General features: G+C 32.9%; 1 protein-coding gene and 1 long non-coding RNA gene across 3 annotated transcripts; one reads left to right on the forward strand and one right to left on the reverse strand.

Annotated features, from left to right (window-relative positions):
• Window positions 1-329: 329 nt before the first annotated feature.
• Window positions 330-4,339, forward strand: LOC112720064 (uncharacterized). Its single transcript, XR_011867229.1, has 5 exons — window positions 330-889; window positions 1,545-1,920; window positions 2,178-2,232; window positions 2,537-2,586; window positions 2,963-4,339. It is a non-coding gene; the product is annotated as an uncharacterized lncRNA (long non-coding RNA).
• A 584-nt stretch (window positions 4,340-4,923) lies between these two features.
• LOC112720062 (neutral ceramidase 1) lies at window positions 4,924-10,781 on the reverse strand. 2 transcript variants are annotated; one of them, XM_025770865.3, is made up of 10 exons: window positions 10,492-10,781; window positions 9,749-10,172; window positions 9,076-9,284; window positions 8,569-8,913; window positions 7,924-8,188; window positions 7,551-7,818; window positions 7,343-7,468; window positions 6,095-6,158; window positions 5,732-5,892; window positions 4,924-5,595 (listed from the first exon to the last, which is right to left on the reverse strand). In XM_025770865.3, the coding sequence occupies exons 2-10, from the start codon at window positions 10,096-10,098 to the stop codon at window positions 5,047-5,049; spliced, it is 2,337 nt and encodes a 778-aa protein (XP_025626650.1). In that variant the 5' UTR covers window positions 10,099-10,172; window positions 10,492-10,781; the 3' UTR covers window positions 4,924-5,046. The 2 variants fall into 2 exon arrangements, with proteins under 2 accessions (XP_025626650.1, XP_072062482.1); XM_072206381.1 differs by having other exon boundaries at window positions 9,749-9,955; window positions 10,492-10,741.
• Between the last annotated feature and the right edge of the window lie 5,217 nt (window positions 10,782-15,998).

A 15,998-nucleotide genomic window follows, 5' to 3' on the forward strand; every position in this document is an offset into this window, starting at 1 on the left:
CCTCATTAATAGAGAAATAAATTCTTACCGTATGTTATTTAGTAATTATTTTATAATCTTTTATTATAGTTTTTTTATTTGTTCTCAAATAGTTATGGTAAGACATCATTTGATTCATTTCTAATGTAATTATGTATCATTATATTTTTAAAAGTGAAAGTATGTTTAGTTTGTATTTTTTAAATATTTTTTATTTTTAAAATTTTGTAAATAAAAAGTGAAAATAAAAAATAAAAACACAGCATGAAAACAAAGCAAAAGACAAGTTGTTCAATTACTTGCTATATTCTGTAATACTTATTAAGAAGACAAATATTCATTGAATGACTGTCATTATATAATCAACAATGATTAAACTTTCATTCGATAAGCGCAACGATTAAACTCTGAAGCATATATCAAAATTTTGATCCTTCGTTCATTAGTCCCTTCACATGGCTAACCCTAGCGCGTGTAATTCATGACTCTGCAGCGACGTTGTGAGTCAGAGCGAGACCGAGAACAATAACAGCGTCTACGATGGTCTCATAAAATTGGTGATATCAGCAATTGCGTTGATTCATGGAGACTTAACCGCTGCTAATAATCTCTTTCAAGAACACAAGCCAGCCTTCTTTTTTTATTTGGTGGCTCAAATTTGTCACGAGATTGCAAAGAAGGCACCCAGACCCAACACCCTGACTACTATTCTGTTCCACGGTTCGGGTTTGATTGCTTTTGAAGCACTCTTGTGGATCTTCATCGCTGGTCAATTTCTAGAGTTCTTCATAATCAATGTGCTTATATCATTGGTTACATTGCTCTGCTACTATGACTCCATCTATGCACTTGTCACCATGTGTTATGGACGTGGAACAGCAAGTTGAAAATGGAAATTAAAGGAAATCAGGCAAGACATCAATCAACACTTTAATTTGGAGAATTATTCCTTTTTCCTCCTAATTACTCTTTGTAATTCTGTCAATTTATCTTAGCCAATTACTTGTAATACTCAAAAAAAAAAAAAGAAAAAAAAAAAGAGAGAGAGCAAGAAAGAAAGAAAGAAAAAGAAGCAGAAAGAAGGCATATAGTTACTAAAGTGGTTTATTTTGAATTTGCCACTTGTTATTTAGGATTATCTTTAAGCAAGTTGCTTCAATTTCCTGTTGATTGCTATTGCCATATATTTGTCTTCTACAAAGGATTGAGCCTCCACTTTCTATGTATATTGGAATTTCTGTCGTATTTTTATATCTTTGAAGCTTGCCACTATCTCCCTTTAACTACAAATACTACAAGAAACCATAGTCTATGGATTGTGTGAGTGCATGAATCTTGAGAACTGATGTGAAGAAAGCACATATACTCTTCAATTGAATCTTAATTATGAACTCTTTCCCTTCATAATCCTTGTTAAAATCCCGTGTTAACGAATAACAGCATGACTTCCATATGAAAATTCTTTAAAACCTCTGAAGTAAAGCCTATTTTATTTGTTAGACAAATATGCCAACATTGCACTGTTCTGTCTCATCCCTTGTGACCAAGCTCTTGTTTGGTTTCAGGTTATGAATTGATAATCTTTTGTGTTGCTGCTATACTTGAGGGAGATCCTTGCTTCAGCTTTACATCCAACTTATGCTCCCTTTCTGCTGATAGGACTGTGAAAGTGTAGCATAAAAAGTTGCAGCGAAATCTGTTTTGCTCTGACACTATGCCGAAATTACCTTTGCAGAGTAGTAGAGCTTATCTTGCAGAAAAGAGAAAACAGAAATGAGTGAGAAACTAGCAGTTTGCTAAATGATATTGCCAAGAAGTTTGCAGTGATTGGATGGAGTCCTGGAGCTTAGAAGTTCTGGATCACTACCACTTCACTTGCAGTCTAATATCTGTCCTAAAGTCTCACATTCTTGCAGAGGATGCATGACCTATCACATTCCGGTGGAAAACTAAATAGTGCATATTGTTGTTTTAATGAAAATGTTTGGGGGGTGTGTGTCAGAGTGTGTGTGTGTGTGCATGATCATTTCTAAGTATTGAGTTATTGTCACTTCTTTGCGCTTATGTTTGTGATAACTAATAATATTAAAGGAATAATGCTTTATTTGCCTGAACTAAAAATCCTAAACTGCTTATTATTTTGAAATGCATGTTTTCCAGTTGACCCTCAATAACATGAATCACTGTTTTTATCACAGATTTACTCTCTTCAACGTACCGCATAGTTTTTCCATTCTTAAGAAGCCATCAAAGGTATATCTCTTTCTGATTACAAACTCTATCTTATGTAATACTTCTAAGAATATGATGTGTTGATGGATAAATTTAAGTATTTGATTGGAACGAATTTCTTTACTTGGTAGTTTCTACTTCTATGATCTTGAAACATGAAGTACTTAATTACAAACATTTTAGCTTGTTAGAATGACTGCTGAAGAATGCACTGAAAAGCACATCATTGACCTCTAGTCTACCAGCATCTATCATGTTTAAGCATCAATTTGACCAATTATCTTTCTGCTTAACTCCATCTTTGTTTCCATTTTGTATGATGCAGGCATTAAAAATTGTCAACAATTGTGAGTTTTATGATGCTTGATGCTCAAGGTTTGGTTACTTTTTTCAACAAGAGCTTTTACCCTTTTGCACTCATTCCCATCATTATCGCTTTAGCTTTTATTGGCTATATCGATATTTCAATAATTGGGTCAAATGCAGCATGAACTATTTGTTAGTTTTCATGTATGCTTGAATGATATATGTGAAGGACTGTCAACTGCCTCATAAGAAACAAACACAACAATTTGAGCTATGATTGAAGACATACAAATAAATGCTGGTTAATGTTTTCATATGCTAATGCATCATCTGCGTGCTGTTTCCCGATCACCAGGAGGGAACGGAATAAAAGCCTTAGCACACTTAATACAAAATATGATTAACTTAGTTACTAGTTAAGTTTCTATTGTTCTTCTATCAGCAGATCAACAGACAGAAAACGCACTATCTAAATGGATCAATACTGAAGAACACATGGAAGAGGAAGGTGCAGATGCAAATTAGAGGAAATCAGGCAAGACAACACTTAATTTGATGATTCCTTTTCCATCCCTAGCTCTTCCAGTATTTTTCTTTTTCTTTCCTTTTTTCTTTTTGGGTTTTTGGTTTGATATTTATAGCCTGCTGAAGTGGAAATAAATTTCCTTTCACTGCAATGAAATGGTAACACTGTTCAGTCTATTTTGAGGTAAAATTTATTGAGAATACCATAATAGGATTCTTTTTAATCTTGAATTATATATATGAATGGAAGAACATGTTGAAGGGTAATGTTGGAGCAAGGTGTGTTGGTTCTTCTCATGGTTGGCTTGTGCTTTCGGACTAGAACGGAGTTCCAATTCTTCTAATCCCCTTGTTCTTGTTCTTGTTCTTCCACTTCCATTATCCTGCCCCCTCTTCATGCATTCTTGCAACCTGTGACATATTCTTACTTTGCTGAATACTCAAGTAAAACCTTCATAGTCAAAGAAGTATTGATGTGTTCTTCCTCTCCTTCAAGCTACATTCTTGCCATCATATGTGGTAGATTGCTTATTGCAAATCTGCAATTTGGGTTAAACTCTGATTATGATAAGCAATGTTATCGTGACATAAAGTTTGGAATATTTGTCTGCAAAATCCTTAAAGACAGCTTTTTGTTACACCAACCATAGAGGCGCCAAATTATGAAGAGGAAGACTATTTAGGATATAAATTCTCAAGAAATTTATACTCGGTAGTATCTGGAGAAGAAATCTTGCTGGTAGTAAGGTAAATTGGGAATGTTGTGAATGAAGATGGGATGGTAGTAGAAGGAGATCTTTTGTCATGTGGGGATACACAACTATCTATTTATCCTTATAGGACAAAGTATTTTACTGTGTATAAGCTTGATCTTCAAGACAAAGAAGTGGAAAACGATGCGATCTTTACATCTTGGGTGCTAATGAGTGTGTATCAATGGCTGCCAAAGCTTGCTTGGGTGTGAAGTAAAGTCAACTTCTTCACAGATGATATGTGGGAAGAGATGACTTTGGACTACATATATGGTATACATGTTTGGGGTGTTTTCAATCATCAAGAAAATTGTGTTAAGAGCCTCATGCCATTTGCAAATAGGATTCATTCTACACCAATTTGGTTTATACATGACTTGCATGTACTAAAATCTTGATTATGCTATATTAGATATTCACCCTTATCTTTGTTATTTGATTCTAATTCAGGGATTACTGATTAGAATGATATGGTTCTGTTGGAAACTTTTTTTGTTTCTTGTCTATCTGAGAAGAATTATGTTACCACTAGCTATTTTGCGGTACACATGCAGACTAGTACATTTTTGGAAGAGTCAAGTTCAACTTTAGGAGTATCTATTACGACATCTTATAAATAATTTATGCATATTCATATTCATATAATTGATTAAAAGCTGGAGAGAGAATTGTAGTGATTATAGGAAATCTGAAAGAGGAGCATCTCCTGCTTAAGTTTTTGCTAATGTGAACGAAACAAAAAGTTGTCCAAATTTTCATTTTATCTTTATGTTTCTAAACATGAAACAGAAATCTTATGTAAGTTTCACTTTCAACCTTTTTTCTGCCTTACATGGATTTTTACTTGTTAGTCTCGAAGGGCCGGTAAGGCTAATTTTTTATTCGTAATCAAATAAGTAAAACTAAACACATAAACAGATCTGAGAAAATCGACAGAAATTTTCTAGAGAGAATTAGAGAGAAAAGAGTATACTAAATTGCTTATTCACAAACACTGGTGTTTTACAATTTATCAACAACTACAACTAGAAGAAAATAACAGTAGACAACGTTTTAAAGAGTGATTTGTTAGCCATATAACACCAAAATAAAAATGGCAATGAGAGGTGTTAGTAGAGTGATAGGGAACTATAACAAATGATACACAATGGTATCATCCTTCTGTATGATTCATTCACTAAATAAATTGCATAGAGTTGAGCATTAAAATCACACAGTAAAAGTGATGACCAATTAAACTACCTCTATGACTCTACGCAACCACAAACGCACTTGATGAACCTGTAAAGTGGTGAATTGAACCAAATAAACTCTTTGCAGCACCAAAATGTCTTATTCTATACACACCAGGATTCACATCATTTGGTATCCTCCATTCTATGGTTGCCTTACTCCTAGAACTGAGTTTAGAGGGCCTTGACCACTTGAAGCGCAAGCAAAAGTCGTCGTCGTCATAAACAGGAACCCAATTATCCTCACCTTTATGAAATTCCACCAATGCGAAGGTGCCTTCGGTCATGAGGTCGTTCCTCGGGCAGGCTGACCAGAATGATGCTGTCACCATGTCACCACATTTGAAGGTGGAGTTCTGAGGCACATCAGAGCACACATCTCCGAAGTCTACTCCGTGTGGGGTTCCATCTACGACAACGGGTGGGAGGAAGCTTATTTGCTTATCCAGGAGATCAGGGGGTTGTGGACCGGGTTCTACCGGTTCGCCGCTGATGAGGGCCTTTGCAAGCTTCTTGAACTCCTGAATGTATGCGCTCAGTGTGTTCGGACCATATAGTGTGGAAGCACCCTAACAAAGTTATATGACTGAGCTTGAATAACTAACTATAAAGTTAAACTAATGTTGCATTTTGTGCTTGCTATGGAAATCAAACAAAAGTGTTTGCTGCAAGATTCATGTTATTTCAAGAAACATTATAACTGACCTCATATCTTTGCACCTGGTACTCTTCATATGTTGTTACATACTGCGAATAAGTATTAGTCAACCCTGCTATAACAACATGCATGTTTTTAAAGTGCTTGTCATTACTTAGCACCATCTTAACCGTATCGCGAAGACGCCTCCCAGCCATTGTTGAGAACTCTGTCAGAATAAAACAATATTAAACACGCATGAAGCATCTGAAGAAATATAATTTCCAAGGAAAAGAACAATAAAAATAACTATTATATACAATGCATATTCTGTCTTAGTGAAGCAGCTGTTAGAGTTTGAGGATTAGAAGAATGGAGATTCAAACAAAAATATTTTATAGCAAATAAGAGTGTAGGGGAGAAGCTAGTACCTCCTGGTACACACAGAATCACAAACTGCCCAATGCGGAGGATCTGGATTGGAAGTATTGATGGCTGCAAAATTAACACAAAAGCTTTATATGCAAGATTTATGTTGTTACTAACTAACAACTAACAAGCACTACACTGCATGTGCGAAAACAGATGTGAGACTTCTATATGGAACTTCTGTTAAAAATAACATCCTTTAGTTGTCCGACACACTAACCCCTTCCGTGACATACCATTTTTGACATGAAATACCAAACATAACCCTCTCTTCTCAAACAAGATGTCAAGGCATTTTAAATACTCAAAGAATTCAAGAAGACTGAAAGTGTCTAAATAAAATAGAGCTCTGGAATGGGAAGAAAAGCATATCACAACAGCAACAACAACAACAAAGCTTTAGCTTAATAGGTAGGGTTCGTTACATGAATTAAACGACACCATGGCATCATGCCATTATATTATGTGTCATGTCTCTGGCGAGATCGTTTACATAGAAATCTCGCTTGACCACTTCATGCAGAGTCCTTTTAGGTCTCTCTCTACCTCTAACCACTGGTCTATCTCCCATTTGATCTATCCTTCTCACTGGATGCTCTACCGACCTTCTCTCCTAATAGAGTGAGCTGAGTAAATAATCTAGAAGAGTCTAGAAGCTAGATTCCACCAGCTTTTCTGTTAATCCAACTTTCTCTCTCATATCCTTATTTCTTATTCTGTCCATACTCATGACGTCTCATCCATCGAAACATCCTCATTTGACCCATGTTGAACTTTTGTCCATGTTCAACTTTTTCCACCCAACACTCCATCCCATACATTATAGCTGGTCTCATAACAGTGCAAGAATGTACCCTTAAGTTTTAAAAATACTTTTTTGTTATATATAAAATACAAAACACTTTGTTATTTTGACCAACCTACTTGAACCTTATGGTTTACGTCATCCTCTATTTCTTCGTTATCTTTAATAATACAACCAAGATACTTATATCTCTTTACTTGTGGTATAACATCTCCAATTTTCACTTCTGTGTTAGCCTTTTCTCATCTGCTGCTAAACTTGCATTCCATATACTATGTGTGTGACTTATGCACAAACTATGTTCCGCCAAAAACTTGTCTCCAGAAATCTAACTTCACATAGTGTTAAAATCTACTAGTGTTAAAGAGACTCCTTATAGAAGAAAGCATAACTAGACCAAGGGACTACAAAATCAAAATATTCAGGATGAACGAGTGTAACTTACAGCCCAATCATAAGGTTTCTTCATTTCACCAGTATCAAGCAAAATCGGCTTTGGATGCTGACAATCTATTTGCTCCTTGCTTGGTGTTTTAAGTAAGTCACGAACCATTTTCCAAAAAGGATTTCCCTGCCATACAACATCATGACAAATATTTAAGAATTCAAACCTACGAAAATGGTTGCCACAAGCAAAATGGATAGATGATTACCTTATCATCACCTTGCTTGAAATCAAAAGCTCCAGGTCCATCGGTTGTACCAGCAGCAAATGCAAACCCCATTGCAGCAGGGCATGTCCTTACGACCTTGGAAGCTCCACGTTTGTGAATAGTAACTTCAAGTGTGGATAAATCTATATAGGCATGTCTATAATCAACATCCCCTTCAATTTCATCCTTTGCTTCACTGAAAAGTTCCACTGCTTTTCTAAATTGCCTTTCCCCTATGATGCGTGTACTTTCGAATTCATCTGGGTAGCTGTCACATTACATAGAGGATGAAATTTACTAATTTAGTAACTATTACAGGTTTAGCAACATTTGCAAGTACTTGGGAAAATTAAAACATGCTAGAAATAATTACCCGGGTCCTTGGCCATAGCACAACTCATTCTTTCCTCCACATGTACTATGATTGAAGTCACAAGGTAGACCGGTGTCTATACAGAAAGCTCCAAGCACGTTTGGAGTAACATCGCCACAATTTGATTGGCAAAATGCTGATACGAATTCAGGCTTGCCAGCCTGCCTACGTGCACTTCTCACTCGTCTTGCAACGCTTGAATTTTTGGTTGCTGATCTACTGGGAAGAGATTGAAAGTTGGCAGAAATTTCCAGTAATTCATGATCTGCAATTAGATTTTAATCAGAATATACATAGGAAAAAAGCTAAATGGTACAAAACTTATGGCACGAAACGACATGTAAATATGAAAGTGAGCTGTGTTTTTTAATTGCACATTAGTTTTTTTTTCTCTCATCTTCTTACACTCCAACCAATGCCTGATTGGTTATCAGGGTGTATGTAACATTGGTACAAAAACTGATTCATACTGTGCAGCAGCTCTCAAATAAATATAATGACCTGAAATTTGCATATAGAAGGACACACTCCGATGCTAATAAATTAAGACACTTATCTTGTATATCAAACATGTTCTGGAAAATATGCTAATAATTTCAGTAGAAGATGAATTGCAGGACAAAAAGAAAAGGCTAAGTAACTTACGGTTATCAAGAAGACCAGGAATTATATTTGAGACTCTTCGTGGCAAGCGATCATTTTTCAGTCCAACAGAATAATTTCTTTCAGAATTCTCTTTCTCAAACCAGTCTTCCATAAACCGTGCAGCAGCACCCTTATTATCCCCGCTAATCAATGAATTTGTGCGACTCATTGAAGTCCCATGTGTCGCAAACCAATTGAAGCTTCCAACAGGTCCAAAGTCATCGTCAACAAACTTTAAAAGTGTCATCTCTTTATCAACATCATACTTGTATTTCTTTCGCTCTGCAGCAGGATTGTTGAGATAAGCACTGGGACTGCGATTTATACTGGCATCTAGGAGTTCTCCTGCAAGTTAAAGATAACTTTCATATGACTAATGAATCATAAATAAAATGACATAATAGCTAACAGTTATCTCTGTTGGATCAGATGCTAGCACCTATGTATAAAATATTGCCTAAGGCCTGAGGTGGATGGAAGGAAAAGTCCTAAGATTATTTCTCTCACCCTTATTGACAAGTATTGATCCGGGGCGGAGATTTTCATGGGCCTGGACAATACTCTTCTCAATTCCATCAACAAGGACATCAAATGACTGGCGCACAAATCCAAGAGATGTTACAATATACACAATATATTGGAGATAACCTCCAGGGCCAGCATGCGTGTGAATTCCACTTATAGCTACATTCTCTTCAGTATACAGATCACCATACCTGCCCAAAAAAATGAAGCAAAACTTAAGCACAATAAACATCAGTTACTACGAGCAACGATCAAAAGAAAATTTTTTCCCATGTGGTCAAGCTAACTAGTATGTTTGGAAACTTAAAGAATTGAGCTCATTCATGAATTGGAATTCATTTTCTTGAATTAGAAACTAAATAATAGCATAGATTTGAACTCTTTCAAACACCTCAAAATTAAATCATATTCATTCGGGGTATAGTTTCCAAATCAATTCTTGATGGATTTCAACCCAAAACCTGAAACCGAAAATGCCCAATTCAAAACAATTCTTCATGTATTTCAATAAAAGTGAAAATTTGTTAACAAATTTTAATTCATTTCATGCTTATTCCACATCACATAATTTGATTTCAATTATGTAATTTCCTAATTCATTATGAACATCATAAGTCAATTCTATCAAAGCACTGAGACTAGTCAACTTGGGTACCTTGCTTTGAGCCTCTCAATTACTTTGATAGTCACAATCTGTGAAGCCATGCAAGCATCAAGATTCACAAACACCACCCTCTTACCGTCTTCATCGGCAACAATGAAAGCGCGTGCCCTCAGCCTGAAGTGAATCCCAGATGCAATTTGTTGTGTGTTAGCATACCCCATCATGTTAACATCAGCTGCAGGTCCAGTAATGTCATAGCTTCCAAGACCAATCAAGTAATCAGAATCAGAATACACACCACCACTCTTCAGCAGCAGGAGCATGAGCAAGAAAATGGTCCAAATTTGAATATTTCTACATGTTCTCCAAAGACTCAAATGATGCAAGAAAGGGAACTCCATCACACACACTCAAGTTCAAAGCAGAAAATAAGGAACTTGTTTTTCAACCTTAGCTAATTCTTCTTCTCATTTCCCTTCACCAAAGGTCCAAAACATAAAGATTTCAGTTACTTAGAAAACAAATAAACAATAAGGAAACGCAGAATTGGAATTTCAAAACTACAAGTGGGATCATCACTGATCAGAATTCAGAAATCATATTGGGGGGAAGTAAGAAAATTTATAAATCCTCCTAATCCAAAACCTTACTCACACATATTGAGTTGTGTTGAATATTAAATATTGCATAAAAAATATAAGCGATGCCATGAGTGAAATTTTGAATTATAAGAGTGTTTAAGAACACCAATAATAGTTAAGCCCATTAATCGGTAAAATAATCAGTTTTCTCACCACCCAAATGAAGAAAGTTGCGAACTTTACATGAAGCTTCAGTTCAGTTAAACTCTTGAGTTGACTGTCCGAGAGAGAGAGAGAGAGAGAGAGAGGGAGTATATAGCAACTAAAAAGTGGGAAGAAGTGCAAACAAGAAAGGAAAGAAACAATGAATGGTTTGGGTGAAGAAAATCAGGAATGAGAGCATTCACTTTGTTGGTTTCTATTTGAAGCTTCCCCTTTTGGCATCATTATTTTCTCACTTCTCAGTCATCCGAGGAGCCAAGGAACTAATTTTAAAAAAAAAATGAGCTAATAAGGCAGATGTTAATATTATTAATTAAACATTTTTATAAAAAAATAAAATAAAATATTATCATTTTTAATATATTTATTATATATTTATTAATAAAATAAATTTCTAGTTTTCTACTATTGATCATTTTGAAATATTAAAAATAATGTATTTTAAAAAACTAAATCCTTAACAAAAAATAAGTTCCATTACGGTCCCTGACCCTGTATTCCGTCTGCCAACTCGGTCCTTCTGTCAGTTTTTCGGCAAAAATTTGACGGAAATTGCTGACGTGTCAGGTTAAAAAATAGACGGGGACTTAGTTGTCTCTAAATTTAAATTGGTTAGGAGCTTATTTGTCCGTATTATTCTTTAAACAATATTTTTTAATTATTTTTTATTCATTATATTAATATTCTTTTTTTGATAAATAAGTACAAATTAATTAATAAATTATTCAAATTTAAAAATATCATTTATTATGAAACCAAATAAATAATTTTTAAATATATAAATAATAAACATTAAAATTCAGTTAATACATTAATAATAATAACTCTATGATATACTATTAGTATTATGATCTAGCTAATTTTTACAATAAAGTGAAAACTAATGAACACATTATTTAATATATAGTAAATTTTTTTTTACTAATAACAAATTTAATTTTTTATCTCCTTAAACTAAATTAATAATTCTATTTGATATCTTTACACTAAAATACACTATAAATAGTCTACTAATGCTAAATGAAATAAAACATAATTGAATTATTAATTTAGTTTAAAGAGATAAAAAATTAAATTTGTTACTAGTAAAAAAAAGTTTACTATATATCAAATAATGTGTTCATTAGTTATAATATTAATAGTATATCATAGGGTTATTATTATTAATGTATTAACTGAATTTTAATGTTTATTATTTATATATTTAAAAATTATTTATTTGATTTCATAATAAATGATATTTTTAAATTTGAATAATTTATTAATTAGTTTGTACTTTTTTATTAAAAAAAGAATATTAATATAATGAATAAAAATATAATTAAAAATATTGTTTAAAGAATAATAAGGACAAATAAACCCCTAACTAATTTAAATTTAGAGACAATTAGATCCCTATCCATTTTTTAACTTTGACACGTCAGTAATTTCCGTCGAGTTTTTGCCGAAAAACTGACACAAAAAGGCTGGGTTGGCAGACGAAGTACAGGATCAGGGACCGTAATGAAACGTATTTTTGGTTAAAGATCGTCTTATCATTTTAAAAAATAGACATGGATCGAGTTGATATTTACTCTTATTTTCTCACTTCTCAGTCTTTCGAGGAGCCAAGGAACTAATTTAAAAAAAATGAGCTAATAAGGCAGATGTTAATATTATTAATTAAACATTTTTATAAAAAAATAAAATAAACTTCTACTATTGATCATTTTGACATATTAAAAATCATGTATTTTAAAAAACTAAATCCTTAATAGAATTAACAAGTGTCCAAAGATCAGACCACTTAACATGGCAACCATTGAGGCTATTCAAGATTTTTTTTTGGTGACTGAGGCTATTCAAGATTGAAATAACTAAAATGTTTTAGGCAATAAATATTTTTAAAATGTATTAAAGTTTTGAATTTTTAGTTTTTTAATATAATTTTTCACATTAATAATTTTAACAAATGTCATATAGTCCAGCCTAGGAATGCACTGTAATTCAAACAAAGACAACATAAAATTGTTTTTTTTTCTCATGATATTCTTCAATTCGACATATTAAAAATTAATCCATCACAGAGTAGAATTTTATTTAAAATTTTATTATTTGTCCATAAATGGGATAATGCTACCATGCTAAAAGCAAATTTTTTCAGCATGTGAGGAACTAATGTGTTGTAATTGGATGATTGACGCGTATGAGTACTATAGTTATACACACAGAGACAATTTCTATCACATAGTCAGAAGAGTATACGAAAATGATTAGGTAAAATAGATTAATATTGCCATAATGCTTGTAATTATATTTATTGGACTTTTTGATGGACTAGCCAAATTATTTTTATGTGTGGGCTAAGTTTTCAATGTTAATTTATAGAAAAAAATTTATTCGATTTATATTTTTATAATAATATAAAAATTAATTGCTTAAAAGATAATTGTATTTGCAACATATGAATAATGTGTAATGATACAAAAAAAAATTTATATTACAAATAAAGAAACGTAAGATTAATTTATTGTTGAATAATTTATTATTTATAAAGCAACGATATTTTTTTCAAAAAAATCATGATAAGGAATTTAAATAAGTATTTAAAATAAATTTTAAATGTATTTTATTTTAGTCAAAATTTGAATTTAAATTTAGCCTAAATATTTTGTTGGTCCATGAAATAATTAAAAGTAGGTTTGGTCCAATAATAATAACAACAACAATAATATAGATAAAATCAAAGGTTTACTGTATCCACCCATTTTAATATTTTAGAAAGTTTCGATAAAATTAAAAAATAGTATTAACCTCCTAATTATTTTAATAATTGTCCAACTTTTTCTCTTTTCCAAATTTTTGTCTAATTTAAATTTAAATTTAAATCTCACTTTTTTTCATATATTTCTTTCTTTACGTTTTGATTTTCAAATTTTATATAAATTTACGTGCAGATATATTGGATCTTTGAAGATACATTGACAATGTAAAATATTTTACACTATCGTGCAATAATGTTTATTTTTTTTATGACTATTCACATAATCAATACAAAATATAGTTATTTTTATTATATGATCTTACGTAATTAGATGTACGTATAAAATTATTTTACATTGATAATGTATCAAATTAAATTATAAAAATATTCGTAAAAAACTTTTGATTAATTAAATATCATATTTTAAAACTTATTTCTCCATGATTTATGAATTAAACATTGTAAAAATTCCTTTACCTAGTCACTAAAATTAATTTTAAATACCTGTTTAAATTTCTTATAATTATGAGTTACTTTAAAAATATATTTTTTGGTTTCATAAATAATAAATAAAAAATAATAAAATAAAATAAAATATATTTAAAAACTTATTTTAAATAGCTATTTAAATTCCTTATCATAACTTTCTTTGAAAATATATATATATCCTTGCTTTATAAATAATAAATTATTCGACAACAAATTAATCTCACGTTTTATTGTTTATAATATAAAAGCTTATATCATTGTACATTATTTATGTTATAAATACAAGGTTATTTTTCAAGGAATTAATTTTTGTATTATTATAAAGGTGAATGCTATGGTGCCTATCATTTTGTACCTAAGTTACTAAAAAAGGTAAATAAATAATATTTAATAAATTTTATATGATTTACTTTTTATTTTAAACATTTTATTTTTTACTTTAAAAGAAAAGTTAGGTAATTTAGACACCATAACAAAGGCACCGTAGTTATTGTGTAAATATTGCTCTTCTTGGGAAGCTAGTTTGGACTTTTTTCCAGCAGCCAAACAAGCTATGGGTCCAATTATTGGATGCCAAATACCGATCATCTCTATATGACTGTTTTAGTTATCCTAAGAACAAGGACTCTCCCATTTGGAGGTGTCTTTGCAAGGCTTGGAAAGTGTTGAAGGATGGGTTTGCTTGGTGTATTGGAGATTTGAACCAGAATTTTTGGTTTTCTAGCTGGAGGAGAGAAGGACGGTTATCTAATGAGATGGATTATGTCCACATTTCTGATTCGAATCTCCGGATACAGGATATTTGGTCGGTTGGTAGGTGGCATTTGGATACTCTTTATTCTCCTTTATCTCAAAATCTGAAAGATAATATTCTCTCTTACAATCCAGATGAACAAGCAGGTCCGGAAGTGGGTTGGTATTGGAGTGGGTCTGCTGCCAAAGTCTATGACTCACGCAATGGTTACTTGTGGTTGTGTAAGCAGCTGTTTGGTTGGGAGGAGAGGGAGAATTGGCTTTGGCTTTGGCGTCAGCTTGTTCCGGAAAAGCATAAGTTTTTGGCTTGGTTGTGTCTTAAGGAGGCTCTTCCTACTGCAAGTTTTCGCTTTAGAAGAGGGATGTCGTCATCGGATAGGTGTCCAAGATGTCTTTCTAGCCAGGAATCGGTTATACATTGTATTCGGGATTGTCCAAAAGCTCAGCTTGTCTGGCAAAGGTTAGATATTCCTTGTCATCCTTTGGATTTGAAAAACTGGTTCTTGTATCATAGCAGAGAGCACCCGTTCAAGTTCTTTTCGGGACTTTGGTGGATATGGCGAGCAAGGAATAACGACATCTTTAATCCCCATGAAACTTGGCCTCCGGAAAAAGTCATTTGTCTGGCATTAACTTCAGAAAAGGAGCTTAGAAATATTTTTGAATTACAACGTATGTCCCTTCCCTCTACTCTAAATGGTTTTTGGAATCCCCCATCCATTGGTACTTTTAAGATTAATTGTGATGCTAGTTATTTTGGTTCGGGTGATAGTGTTGGTTTTGCTTGTGTTATTAGAGATTGTAATGGGAGCTGGCAAAGGGGGTGTTTGGGAATGATTGAGAGTAATAGTATTCTTCAAGGAGAATTGTTTGCTATTTGGAGAGGATATCTCTTAGCTTGGGATGTGGGTCAACGAGATGTTATTTGTGAGACGGATTGTGTGGAAGCATTTAATCTTGTTACTCAAGATGGTTTTGGGTTTATTGATCCACTGGTGCTCAAAATAAGAGATATCATGCATTGGAATTGGCGTGTTGACTTTCGTTTGATTATGAGAGATGCAAACACGGTGGCAGATACTATGGCAAAGATGGCGATGAAGTTACAACTTTCGCATGTGGAGCTTCTTTCACCTTGGGAAGAGTTTAAGAGTAGTCTTAAACGGGACTGTCCCTCTATTTAAGCAGTTCCTTGTTTTGTTTCTTTTGTTTTTCTTTGTTTAATTTATTTCAGTCACCAAAAAAAAAGGCACCGTAGAACTCACCTATTATAAAAATGTCAATCAAATAAGTTTTTTTCCCCATAAACTCATATTGAAAACTTAGCCCACACTTAAAAAAATAATTTGGTTAGCCCATAAAAAGTCCAATAAACATAATCACAAACATTAAGACAACATTAATATATTCTATCTAATTACTCTCCTACATCCTTCTGACTGTGTGACAGAAATTGTGTGTGACCATAGTACTCATACGCGTCATTCATTCAATGACGACACATTAGTTCCTT

This window comes from Arachis hypogaea, chromosome 11 (genome assembly GCF_003086295.3).
Source record: "Arachis hypogaea cultivar Tifrunner chromosome 11, arahy.Tifrunner.gnm2.J5K5, whole genome shotgun sequence".
NCBI lineage: Eukaryota > Viridiplantae > Streptophyta > Magnoliopsida > Fabales > Fabaceae > Arachis > Arachis hypogaea.